The sequence below is a fragment of the Balaenoptera physalus genome (assembly GCF_965194825.1).
Source record: "Balaenoptera physalus genome assembly, chromosome: 13".
NCBI classification, from domain to species: Eukaryota; Metazoa; Chordata; class Mammalia; order Artiodactyla; family Balaenopteridae; genus Balaenoptera; species Balaenoptera physalus.
The window spans coordinates 102,566,756-102,579,100 of record NC_138892.1 but is presented as its reverse complement, the minus strand read 5'-3'; the positions used below and the strand labels follow the sequence as shown (position 1 = coordinate 102,579,100).

Below are 12,345 nucleotides of genomic sequence, written 5' to 3'. Positions count from 1 at the left end.
CAAGTCAAAGCTAGAATATCGCCAGTGCCCTAGACCCGCCTCCCTCCTCTTTGCCCCAGTGCTGTTCCCTCATCAGAAACCCCGCCCTCCCTACAGGCCACCACGCACTCGACTTTATGATCATCACTTCCTTCTTTTTCTGTTATGATATACATGCACTCCTAAACAAGAGTTTTTAACTGTATGGAATTGTATGTGTTCGGTGCTTTTTGCTTCCTCTGTTTAACATCGTGAGACGCACTCGTAGTATTGCACAAACTGTGGCTGGTTCATTTTCACTGCTGTATAATATTCTGTTGTCCACGAGGTATCCATCCCTGTACTGCTGGTAGATAATTGTTTATTCCCAACTGGCTGGTATTTTTAGCAAATGGCTCGATCCCCTGCTCCCACCCCCACCTGGCTGCTGCTACTTCCAGGTGCCCAGTGAGGGGCAGAGGCCAAGGGCAGCTCACCTGGGATAAGGTACCGCGCTGTTCCTGACAGCCAGGCTCACGCCGACGTCCTGTGTGTCTTGTAGCTTGCCGGGATCGCGGTCCTCGCCGTCGGACTATGGCTCCGATTCGACTCGCAGACCAAGAGCATCTTCGAGCAAGAGAATAATAATTCCAGCTTCTACACAGGTGAGTGGGGGACCTTGCTGTTCCCTCCAGATGTGGAGAGTCCGTGTTGATCCGAGGACTTGGGCTGGGGAGGACTTTTGCTCCAGCTGCATTGCCAGTCGGGTCCTTTTCCAGCTGTGCTTTTGTGTAGTTGTGCCCATGCATTTGCATTTGACTGATGCAGTTTCTTTTTCCAAGCTGACCGAGCCTGGCATTGGGACCATTCTCTGATGTGAAGTCAGCTCTGCCAAAGCTGCTGCCACCCTGGAGGGTTTCAGAACCTCTGTTCTTGTCTCTGAACTTCTCTCTGAATTTCATGTCTAAGAAGGCTTGTTCATTTCTTTAATTTAAAAAACTTTGTCCTGGGGACCCACAGAGCCAGGGGAACGAGAGGGAGCATCTCCCCCACGGTTCAGACAGGGGCTTAGAGACCCAGAGGACCTGCCTCCTGGGTAACATTCAGATTAATACGAGAGACTAGAAGAGACACCAGCCCCTCAGACCCCTGCGCTGGGGCACAGGCCATGCATGTTAAGTCTTATCTGTTTTCTAAAGTGATTTTGCTTTAGGACAAAGGCTTCCAGTTTGAAGATAAATAGATTTAGCAGGTTTCTTTCTGCACACGGGTCCTTTGGCATCTTTTTCTAGCATCGTTCTGTCACTTTCACCAGAATATTGCTGTGTAAGCACCTCTAACAGGAGTGGGAGGGCCAGGGCCTGTCTGAGGCAGTTCCCTGGTTTCTGAGTCAGCTCACAGACCCCTCGGCTCTCCCCTCGCCTGGTTGGGGGATAGGAAACACTTCATTTGCGAGAAACAAAAGCAGCCCCCTATTTTTAGGAGGATGCTGTCATGTCATCAGGCTCAAAGTGTAAGTTTGGTCGCTTCCTTTCCACCCACCAAAGAAGTTATTTTTAAAAAAAGACAGAGCAAACAGTCTGAAGAGCGTTATCACCCAGACCTTCAGGAAGAACGCGGTGGCCAGTGGTGCATGACCCCCTCCCGCCTCCCAGGGCCAGCCTCCAGCTGGTGGCCCCGCAGGCGCCTGGGTCTGGGGATGGTTTCCCCGCCTTCATCTCTTTTTGGTGGTGGTGTTAGTTGGGGTTTTTTAGGGCGTGTCTCCCTATTGTCAGAAAGAAAGTAAGGGAAAGAAAAGCACAGCATACTTTTTTTTTAAAACTACACACACACACGTTTCCCTGGTGGCGCAGTGGTTAAGAATCCACCTGCCAATGCAGGGGACACGGGTTCGACCCCTGGTCCGGGAAGATCCCACATGCCGCAGAGCAACTAAACCCGTGTGCCACAACTGCTGAGCCTGTGCTCTAGAGCCCATGAGCCACAACTACTGAGCCCACGTGCCACAACTACTGAAGCCCGCGCGCCTAGAGCCTGTGCTCCGCAACAAGAGAAGCCACTGCAATGAGAAGCCCGTGCACCGCAACGAAGAGTAGCCCCCGCTCGCCACAACTAAAGAAAGCCCGCGCACAGCAACAAAGACCCAACGCAGCCAAAAATAAATAAATTAAATAAATTTAAAAAAAAGAAAAAGTACATTGAAAACTACACACGCAGAGTTTTTAGGGAGCAGGTTTCCATAGGGCCCTGACTTGTTTTAGCTACAGCATTCTTTTGTGAGGTTTTTGGCGGCCTCGGCAGGCCTGGAATGCCACCCTTGAGCTGGGGCAGTGGGAGTGCAGGGTGGAGGCGGGGGCTGAGGGCAGGCCTTGAGCTCTCCATGTCACGTCACAACAGGGAGCTGGGGACCCTCTGCGGGGAGAGCAGATCTGGGCACAGGCGTGTGCGAGCAGGTGGCATTGTCCTAGAGCAAGTCCCCGGCCTCCCCATGCTCTGCAGGTGCCTGGCTGCATACCGCTGGTCGCTTCCAACGACCGGTTTCTCTCTTGTTATCTAGGACTCTGGCTCATTCTGCGTATTTTTTTTTTAATTGGAGTATAGTTGATTTACAATGTTGTGTTAGTTTCAGGTGTACAGCAAAGTGAATCAGTTATACACATATCTACTCTTTTTTATTTTTATTTTTTTTGGCCTCGTGGCTTATGGGATCTTAGTTCCCCGACCAGGGATTGAACCTGGGCCCTCGGCAGTGAAAGCGCCGAGTCCTAACCACTGGACTGCCAGGGAAGTCCCTCCCTAGGCCTTTTGACTTCGCCCCAATTGTGGTTGGGAGAGACAGGCCCCCAGCACCAGCAGCCCAGCAGGTGTCAGGAAAGTCAGGCAGGTGGCAAGAGAGTGACAAGCACACAGCCAGAGGGGACAGGCCTGCCTCCAGGAATCTCCCAGGACTCAGGTCCCCTGGTCATTGCAGCGTCCTTCTGATGGCCCGTGGTCCTACCTGAGGTGACCAGGAGCTGGTCTGAAGGCACATCCCAAAGAGACACAGCAGCCCCTACTCAGGGACCAGTGGCCACTGCCCCCTGAGCTCTCATAGACAGATACAAACCCTCTGCACTGGACCCCCTTCCTGGGAAAGGGCTCAGCTTTGAAGAGTTCATTCTGCTGGCAGAAGCCCAGGGCTTGGAGGGTGATGCAAGTGACATCACATAGAACACAGTCAGCGACTGACCACTTGGGCCTGGCTGGGCCCCGCGCTTCGCTGAGTGCTTTGGGCAACTGAATAATTGTCATCCCCGGGCAAAGGGCCAAGGAGGCTTCGTTCTCTGTGTCCCCTTCCCCCTCGGGCTGTGACATCAGCCTTTGCATTGACCCACAGCCCCTCTTCCAGCAGAGAGTGCCAGCTCCATCCTGGCTGCTCTTCCTGACATCATGGGGTGACCGTCCCTTGCACTTGGGCACAGACCATCTGCAGGGCAACCCACAGGCCAGGCTGGCCATGCAGCTGACCCTTCAGGAAACCTGAAGGACCCAGGGGTGTCTTTTCTCCAGCGGGCCACAGCTTTCAAAGCGGAGAATGAATGCATAATCAGGCAGAGAAGCGAGGGAAGAAAGAAACTTTGCAACGTTCAGAACAGTCTCTAGTGGATCCAGAACGGCTGACAGCCTTATATGGGCCTTCTCTCCAGTTCGGGCCCTGGAGATTCAGGTCGTCAACAGTATCCATAATCCCAGGCTGCAAACAAATTGGGGAACTTCTTCTTCTTGGTCCCAGGCCAGCAGCCCTTCTTAAGTCCTTGGTGACCTTCCAGAACCAGAGCCACTGAATGAGGGCATCTGGGGAGCTCCAACCAGAGGCCCAGCATGTCCACCGCCCAGGACCATTCCCAAGATGGCGCTGATGTGGCTTCCCTGCTCTAGCTCGTGTCCGGGGACAGTTTGTTTTGTTGCTCTGTGCCCGGTTTTCCCCATCCTGACACCGGCAGGGCCTGTACACCCACCTCTCCAGGCAGACACCTACATGCTTGACAAACAGAGTTCACTGTGGCCTTATTAATGAGAACAGCCATCAGTGGGATGGACAGAGGGACTGGGAGAGAGCCATCGGGGAGCAGACTTAGGGTTCCTTGGAAGCCCTGCTTGACTTATTTGGAGACAGTAAACTGTTCTCAGCAAGTGGAGGCCAGAGGCTCTGCCAGATTTTATTCTGCACAACGAACGGGTGTGGGGAGCACTGTTTGCAAATGGGATGGGGGTGATGACGGGAGGCTGATGTGTCCCCTGCCTTCCCGAGGCCGAGAGCTCCAATAAACAGGTGAAAAAGAAGGCTTTTGTGTAAAGGACACGGCAGATGCTACTGCTTCACTAGAAGCTTTTTTTTTTTTTTTTTTTGGACTAGGCCTATAATGTCAGCCTGAAAAAGGCAGAATAAACAGCCCTTAAGCAAATGAATACAGTAATCCCAGAGAAGGCTCCGTGACAAATAACTTTTTCCATGAGTCAGACCGAAGGCTAACATCCACTTGTTTCATAAAGGGGAATGCTTTGTCATTTATCATCATCAGCCTCTGCTCACAAGCTCGGGGTGTAGACCAGGCGGAGCCTGTCCAAGGGGAAGCCCTGGATGGCCCTTTGAAGCGGCAGCCCTCACCCGGCAGTGGATTGAAGGCTTCTGGGCTTGCTGCTCATCACTGGGCCGTCCTGTAGCTTGACGGCTGCTGTCAAAAATCCCCATAAACAGCCGCCAGGGAATTGCTCATCTTCATCCCCCACTGGATGGAGAGGGTGAAGCCAAGACACCCCAGACCTTGCCGCTGTCGGAGCAAGATTTAAAAGCAGGACCCTTGGTCCTAAAATCTTCATCTGCTGAGCCCAAGATTGAATATTTAATATTAACCCACAGGCCCATTAGGAGAATGTTCTCTCTGTGTGGGAAATGCTTTTTGCTTTAGTGGCTCTCTGTTGCCGCCAACCTGACTCCCCTGCCTTGTGCCAGGGTCGCCTGGCCAGGCTGGGATCTGGACGGAGAGAAAACGCGTCTGTGTGCTCAGCCCCACTCAACGCTATTTTATGTGCTTGTAAATCCTTCTGATCTCTTGATACCCCCTGTTTATTCAGCCCCTGCGATGGAGCTCAAAGGAGGGACCTCATCCTTTGTTGTCTTGCCCCAGTGGGGAGAGATGAGGAGACGGGGAGAAACGGGGTCTGTGTTACTGCCCCCACTCACCGGGGTCCCCAAGTCAGAGCCCAGACCCGAAAGCACTGCCACTTCTGTGGTGCCCATGTGTGGGCGGGGCGGACCTGCCTCCCCAGGTCCAGCCTGTGGCCCCATGGAGTGGACGACCTAGGAGGATGGGACTTGACTCCAGGACAAGCTGCATTTGTCCCCTTGCCCAGTCTGGGCCGGGCGTGCACGGAAACAATACCCATATTCATCGGGGTTTGCCAGCAAGGCCACGTGACTTGACATCACGACAGATGTGGGGAGGGGACGGGCAGAGGACAAACACTGCCTTGTGTGCGCCCCTGGCTGTGCTGCCGGGGAGTCGCAGCCACGGGCCCCCTGCGAGGTTTGCTGCCTACACAGCTCCGGCCCGGGAGGAGGGTACGGATGTGGGACGGTGAAATCACTATGACACCTGCCGGGGTTCTCATCTCAGTGTCCTGTTGTGTATTGTGGGGAAGCATCCCTACTTTAGGGAGGTCTCCCTGCTCCCAGTGAGAGGACAGCAGGGAGGGAGCAACACGTCTGTGAAACTCGGCGTCACAATCGTGATTATTCACATTTGTCGTCCATCCTTCGTATTGTGAAGATTGACAGTAGCTGATTGTACGTCAACTGTACCTTAATAAAAAGATTAAAAAATTTTTAAATTAAAGTTAGAAAGATTAGCAGTAGCTAGCACTTGTTGTGGACATTTGGAGCATATGGCCTAATCGTCACAGCAATCCTTGCGGTGGGCATTTTTCCTGTCCCCAGTTTGCAGATGGAAGACAGTTACACAGAGAGATAAGTGGCCTTCCCAGGGTCACAGAGCCGGCTTTCAAACCCAGGCATTTGGGGCTCTCGACGTGTGACAGGAGGCCCCTCCCAGCAGTGGGCAGAACATGCCTGCATGCCAGGGATGCCTAAGACTTCTTTGCCAGTTTTCCCGTGGGCCGGTGGGGTGTGGAGGAGGAAGCCGGGGAAGGGGGTGGTCACTGCAGGTCAGCTGTGCTTCTCAAGAATATAACTGCACGATGGGCCCCTCTGGGCATTCCCTGGGGGAGTGTGGAATGACTAGGGCCGGGGCTGTGTCCCACTGTGTTCCCCTGTCCCAGGCTAGAGTTGCGGAACTCACAGCCCTTCACCACCCCTTCTCCACTGGACACCCCAACTGAGTGCTTAGAAACCTTGTCACTCACCTTCCCTCTAGCGAGGAGGATGCTTTCCACTCTTCACCTGGTGTAACTGCATTGCAGCTATAAGATCTCACTGGTGTGCTGTAAGGGATCTTCTGAAATTTTCTAGCAACCAACTTTTCATTTTACTAATAAGGAAATAAGGAAATTGTGATCTTACCCAAGATCACGCAGCAGTTAGTAGCAGAGTTGGGACCAGAACAAGGGTCTTCTGACACCCAGGCTGTTCTTTGCACTCGAGCAGGGCTCTCGTGCCCTCGTATGTCACTAACGGTGCAGGCCTGGCTGCCACCAGCCAGCAGGGCGGGAAGGCGTCCCCTCTGGGAAGGTGGCAGAGCTGGCCCGCCCAGAGCGTGGGCGTCTGCGTGTGCACAGCCCGTTCCTGCCGAAGCCTTGCTCTCCTGGCCTCTTGTGTCAGGGAGAGGCCAGCAGGAGGTTTGTCACAGCCTCAGGAAGTTAGCCCGAGTTTGGAGAGTCTAATTTAACTGGCGGGGGTGGGTGCATCCAGCTGGAGACAGCTGACAGACTGCACCGGTCTATCCTGAGTAGAATCTGGGGCTCCCGTGGATGTTCTCTGTTCTAGGGCGGGGGTAGTGGGCACCTTCCAGGAGGGCTGAGGGTAAGGTGGGAATGGGGGCTTGATGGCTGGGTCCCAAAGGAGAGACAGGCGGGAGGGGGCTGTTTGGGGGATGGGACTGTTGTTCCCTGAGACGGGGATGGGGGGACAGTAAGGATGCAGAGGGGGAACGGGATCAGGAAGCACCTACACCTCCCCGCTCACAGCTCCTTAATCCTGTCCTCTGCCCTGTCCCCTCAGGAGTTTACATTCTGATTGGAGCCGGCGCCCTCATGATGCTGGTGGGCTTCCTGGGCTGCTGTGGGGCTGTGCAGGAGTCCCAGTGCATGCTGGGATTGGTGAGTGTCCCCTCTGTGCCCACAGACCCTGGTCTCCCAGGTCCCCCACCCAAGATCCCATAGACCAGGGGGCGGGACAGGGCAGAGCGGGTGCCCAGGACCCTGAGCCATCTCGTTGCCCCATGATGACACGCTGCTCCTCTTCCTTTCTGGAACCTCTGTCTTATCACTTCCCTTAGGCAACTAAATGCCAGGACTTTGTTTTTCCCCTTTTCGAGGACCACGTTTGCTTTTTTTCCCTGAATCCACAGGTACCTTCACCTCCCCTTCTTGTTTCAAAATTTGTTACCATTTTCCTCAAACTCCGGATTGTATTTACCTCCTTCTTTCCTCAAATCTCCGTGGTTTTTGTGAGCAGGTGAGGGTATTTTATCACTAACTCTTCGTTGACACCTTAGAAATATCAGTTCTGGGGTCTGTGCCACTCTCTCCTCCTGCAGCTTTCCCCTGCTGGCCTTGGCCGAGCGCTGGCAGTTCTGTGGACCTCTTCCCGCCCCTTCCAGGCATCCCTTCCCACCCCCAGATGCTTGTTCCGGCCGGCCGGCGGAACTGTGCCTCACCCCAGCCCTTTCCCTTCCAGTTCTTTGGCTTCCTCTTGGTGATATTTGCCATTGAAATAGCTGCGGCCATCTGGGGATACTCCCACAAGGATGAGGTAGGTTTTTCCCGTAAGGTCTCTTGGGAGTTGGGGGATGGGATGATGGCGGTGGAAGGGTGTCCCAGCTGGTCCCTTGCGTCGGCCTTTGGCCTTCAGCCATCAGACATGCCCCTGACGGGAGCTCCCCAGGGAAGGGGATGCAAGTGTTCACACTACCCTGTGCGGGTGAGTGCCGGCCACCGCTTCCCGTGCCCTGGGCGGCGCTGGCACGGAGTGGGTGTTCGGGCAGTATTGTTGGGTCAGTGTGTCTGCCCCTCCCACCTCAGCAGCCCTCCCCTCAACTTCTCTGGAACACGACTTAGGGAAAAATGACTTTGTCTGGCCAGGGGAAAATGGCTTTGTCTGGCCCGGACCCACCCCCCCACCCCCCGCTCCCTCCCCTCATCTCTAAATACGTGCCACCACCAGCCAAGAGCTGTACCCTGCTCGCTGCGGGGTCCAGAGATGCGTGGGCAGTGGTCCCCACTTCAGGGAGCTTTGACACCTAATGTGGGAGAAAGACATGCATTTGACTAGTGTCACAGAAGTCATTTATAATCAGAAGCCCCGTGGGATTTGAAAGCCGGTGTGGGGAAGGGGACTCTCTTCTGGCTTCATGGAGAGAGAGGGGTGTTGACCTAAACCCAGAAGGAGAGAGAGGATTTCAGGAGGAAAGCTGGTGGAGGCTGGGCCTTCCCGGCAAAGAAAGGGTCTGAGCACAGCTGAGGGTGGGCTCAGTCAGGGGCCAGGGTGGGCTGCATCAGAACAGTGTTTCAGGAAAGGCTGTCTTGTTGTGTTTAGCAGGGGGGGCAAAAGAAGAGAGACATTGGATACAGGCATTCTTAAACCCGGGTGCACCCAGGTGCAGAAGCATAACGATACTTCCTCCGTATTATAACATAATAGCTAGCTAGTCCTTATCCCCTGTTTGCACCAGACACTGTGCTACAGGCTTAATGCAATATCACCTTTAAATCCTCGCCATAACCTCTGAGGTGGGGACTATTATAATCTCCATTCTACGTACGCAGAAACTCATGTACAGAGAGGTTTGGTAATTTGCCAAAAGTCACCCAGTCTCTGAGTGAAGAGAAAAAGATGGAAGCCTGAAAAACTAGCCGAATCAGGAGTAGGATTTTTGTTTTTAGTTCCTTAGATTGAGGCAATTTAATTTTGTTTCTAGGTAGAAGGGAAAGAGCCAAGTGGGGCTGAAGGGACCAACCAAAGGTGCAGAAAGAAGGGGAAATGGCTGGAGCGGTTCCTAGAGGATGTGGGAGGAGATGAGGGGGGACCCCGGAGGCCCCGAGGTGGGGAGGTCCTAGACCAGTGGCTTGTCCGCTCCAGGAATTTGTGGCTGCACGTGAATAAGACGAACAGGTGGCGTTTTCTCATAAAGAAGCCATCTCTGCTCCTCTCTTGTCTGTGCCTCCCAGGTGATCAAGGAAGTCCAGAAATTTTACAGAGACACCTACAACAAGCTGAAAAACAAGGACGAGCCCCAGCGGGAGACGCTGAAAGCCATCCACTACGCGGTACACCGGCTTCGCTAAGACGCTGCCCTTCTCCTTGCCTTTCTTCAGAACGCGTGTGCATCTCTATTTCAGTCCTCTTTATTTATCTCTCCCACCCTCATCCCTGTCTTTCCCTCTGCAGCTGGACTGTTGTGGTTTGGCTGGGGGAGTGGAACAATTTATCTCAGACATCTGCCCCAAAAAGGACACACTCGAGAACCTCACGATGAAGGTAAGCTTATGCGCAAGACCCTTGTGCCCGGCTCAGCTGCTCTGGGCAAATCCTGCCAAAGTGGACTTGCATTCAGCCCCCTTGTTCTGGGAGGACAGCATGCCAGTGCTTTCTAAACACCTCTTCCCCCTGGGAAGGACCCAAGGTGGCCATCTCCTTTCTCCCCTGCCCTGGGCCTCTGTTTCCTCAAGGGCAGCAAAACAAAGGTCAAGGAAATAACAAAGTGTTCTAGCTCCCTGCAACGACTGGGCCCTCCAGCCATTGTGCATGGGCAATGCTCCCAGGCCTGGACTCCTGCTTTATAGACTTGTGAGCAGCTCATGATTGTGAGCTAGAGCGAATGTCCAAACTTCAGAATAATAGGAGGTAACCCTATGGCCAGATAAGACATGGACCCCAAAGCAAGGGCTCATCCCTCTTCCTTCCCTGATTTCTTGCCCAAATTTTGGGGACCCACCTCCCGTCTCTCTCCTGGTTCTCCTTTCCATCCACCAGCCAGTCCCCAGCCCTTGCTCTGGGACCACCAGCGTTCCGGGTATGAGATGGGTGCCGTGGGGGGGAGGGGGGAGCCTGAAGCAGGACCGTGTGTGACCTGGGTCTTGGTTTGCCCCCCCAAGTCCTGCCCTGAGGCCATCGAAGAGGTCTTCCAAAACAAATTCCACATCATCGGCGCCGTGGGCATCGGGATTGCCGTGGTGATGGTGAGTGCCGGGGGCATCGGGAGGGAATCTTAGTAATTACGATTGATTAAGCCCTTGCTCTGGCCAGGCACTGTTTTAACTAATCAACTGATTTATCGACTAATTTAAGCCTCGCCATATCCATGAAGTGGGAACTATTCGTATTGCCATTTTACAGACTCGGGCCTGGAGAGACAGAGAGGTTGAGTACATTGATCAAAGTCTCTGAGGTCAGGAGTGAAGCACCTGGGATTTGAACTCACTGTGTCTCCAGAATCCATTCCCATAACCATTAAGGTGCAGGGATAAATGTAAGGTGATTCCACTGTGTCTGGTCCACGGACCACACTTGGAACAGCAAGGATGTAGGTCACCCAGACCTGTTAGTGATCCCGGGATAATCTTAAGAACATGTTTTCACCATGCACCTGCTTTTCTTTGCCCCACGAAAGTAGTTAAGTAAAAGCAACATGGGTGAACTGTCTCACCTCCCACTACGGTCAGAAAGACACCCAAAAGTGGACAACCAGAAGGAGACTGAAAGCTTCCAACAATCTACTCTCATGTCAGGAGCCCCCAGAAGCCACCAGGGGCCAACCAGTTTCCCTGGGGTCACTGGTCTTCCCCCACGAGGGAGTGATGAGACTCTGTAGGGGACACGGCCTTCCTCTGCCCCTTGCAAAGACTCCCCCAGAGAGAGAATCGCTTCCTGTCTTAGTGGTAATTGACACCCCTCCTCTGTGTCTAGGAAAGGCTTGAAGCAGCTTTCAGTAAAAAGCATGACAATGCCTTTAAAACTAGAATAGAAAACACAGACATACACAAAGAGGGAAGTGAAAGTATTGGCCTGTAGACACTATGGGAATAGCTGGCGTTGGAGCATTCAGTTTAAGAATGCTCACCTTGAGTTCCCAGGGAGCTGGCTTGTGCGGCCTGCAGTGGCCGATGGCTGCAGACTCAGAATCCCCCCGGTCAGCAGCCCCTCCACTGTCTTACTTATATTTCTCCTGCTTCACACCCTTTACCTCATTTGGCCTCGTGGGCACCTTCTCCTTGTCATTTGTAGCAGCCAGCATGTCTCCTGTCTTCCCCTCTCCCTCTGCCTTCCCGCAGCAAAGCCACGTAATTCCTCACACCCCTTCCTGTCTTCCAGATATTTGGCATGATCTTCAGCATGATCCTGTGCTGTGCCATCCGCAGGAACCGAGAGATGGTCTAGAGTCAGCGCTGCAGCCGTGAGCAGGAAAGTTCACCCCTGAAGACTGTTGGTTATTTTCTCGGGGTTCTGTGTTTTTTTTTTTTTTTTTTTTTTTGGTTTTCTTTGCCACTAACTTTAGTATTCATTCTGCATTTCTAAACAAAAAAGTTATTCTACGTTTGTGTTTTTAATGCTTTATTCAATATTGATATTTGTAGTTATTTGGGGATTTGGGTTTGCTCCGGTTTATTTTTTTTTGGTCATTTGTTTTTGCTTATTATGTTAAGCAGAAATCCTGCAATGAAAGGTACTATATTTGCTAGACTCTAGGCAAAAGATATTGTATATAAAAGAGATTTTTGTGTGTGTCTTTAAATAGATAAAAAATGTCTATCAAGTTTAATCAGGTTGTAACTTATGTTAAAGACAATTTGATACATAATAAAAGATGATGACAACATCCCAAACTGGTTCTGGGGTTTTGCTTCCCTAAATTTTTTTTAGAGCTACTTATTTTTTCAAATGTTTTTCACCTGATCTTTGCTCTGTGCATACATGAGAAGTAGGTGGGAAGGTTGGTCTCCCTACTTTACTAGTGAAGAAATCAGGGCATGGAGGGATGAAGGGATTTTGATCCAAGATCTCACCGTTGTTCACACATCAACACTGGAGCCTAGCCCGGGACTCTTCCTTGCAGCAATGTGATGTGTCTTGAGGATACAGTAGTAAACATGAGCTCCCCGATGGCCCAGACTTTGTTTTATTCCCTGCTATACCCTCAGCACCTAGCACCTATCGTCTAGTGCATGGTAGGT

The 12,345-nt window shown here is 52.5% G+C and overlaps 1 protein-coding gene across 1 annotated transcript in view; it reads left to right on the top strand.

Moving 5' to 3' along the window:
- The window catches only part of CD9 (CD9 molecule), a 35,581-nt gene extending 23,591 nt beyond the window's left edge, over positions 1–11,990 (top strand). Inside the window, exons 2-8 of the mRNA XM_082421580.1 lie at positions 521–623; positions 7,175–7,272; positions 7,853–7,927; positions 9,343–9,441; positions 9,563–9,652; positions 10,270–10,353; positions 11,486–11,990. Of these exons, the coding sequence (XP_082277706.1) occupies positions 521–623; positions 7,175–7,272; positions 7,853–7,927; positions 9,343–9,441; positions 9,563–9,652; positions 10,270–10,353; positions 11,486–11,551 (615 nt within the window). The 3' untranslated portion in view covers positions 11,552–11,990. The remainder of the gene's footprint in view (positions 1–520; positions 624–7,174; positions 7,273–7,852; positions 7,928–9,342; positions 9,442–9,562; positions 9,653–10,269; positions 10,354–11,485) is intronic.
- The last annotated feature ends 355 nt before the right edge of the window (positions 11,991–12,345 follow it).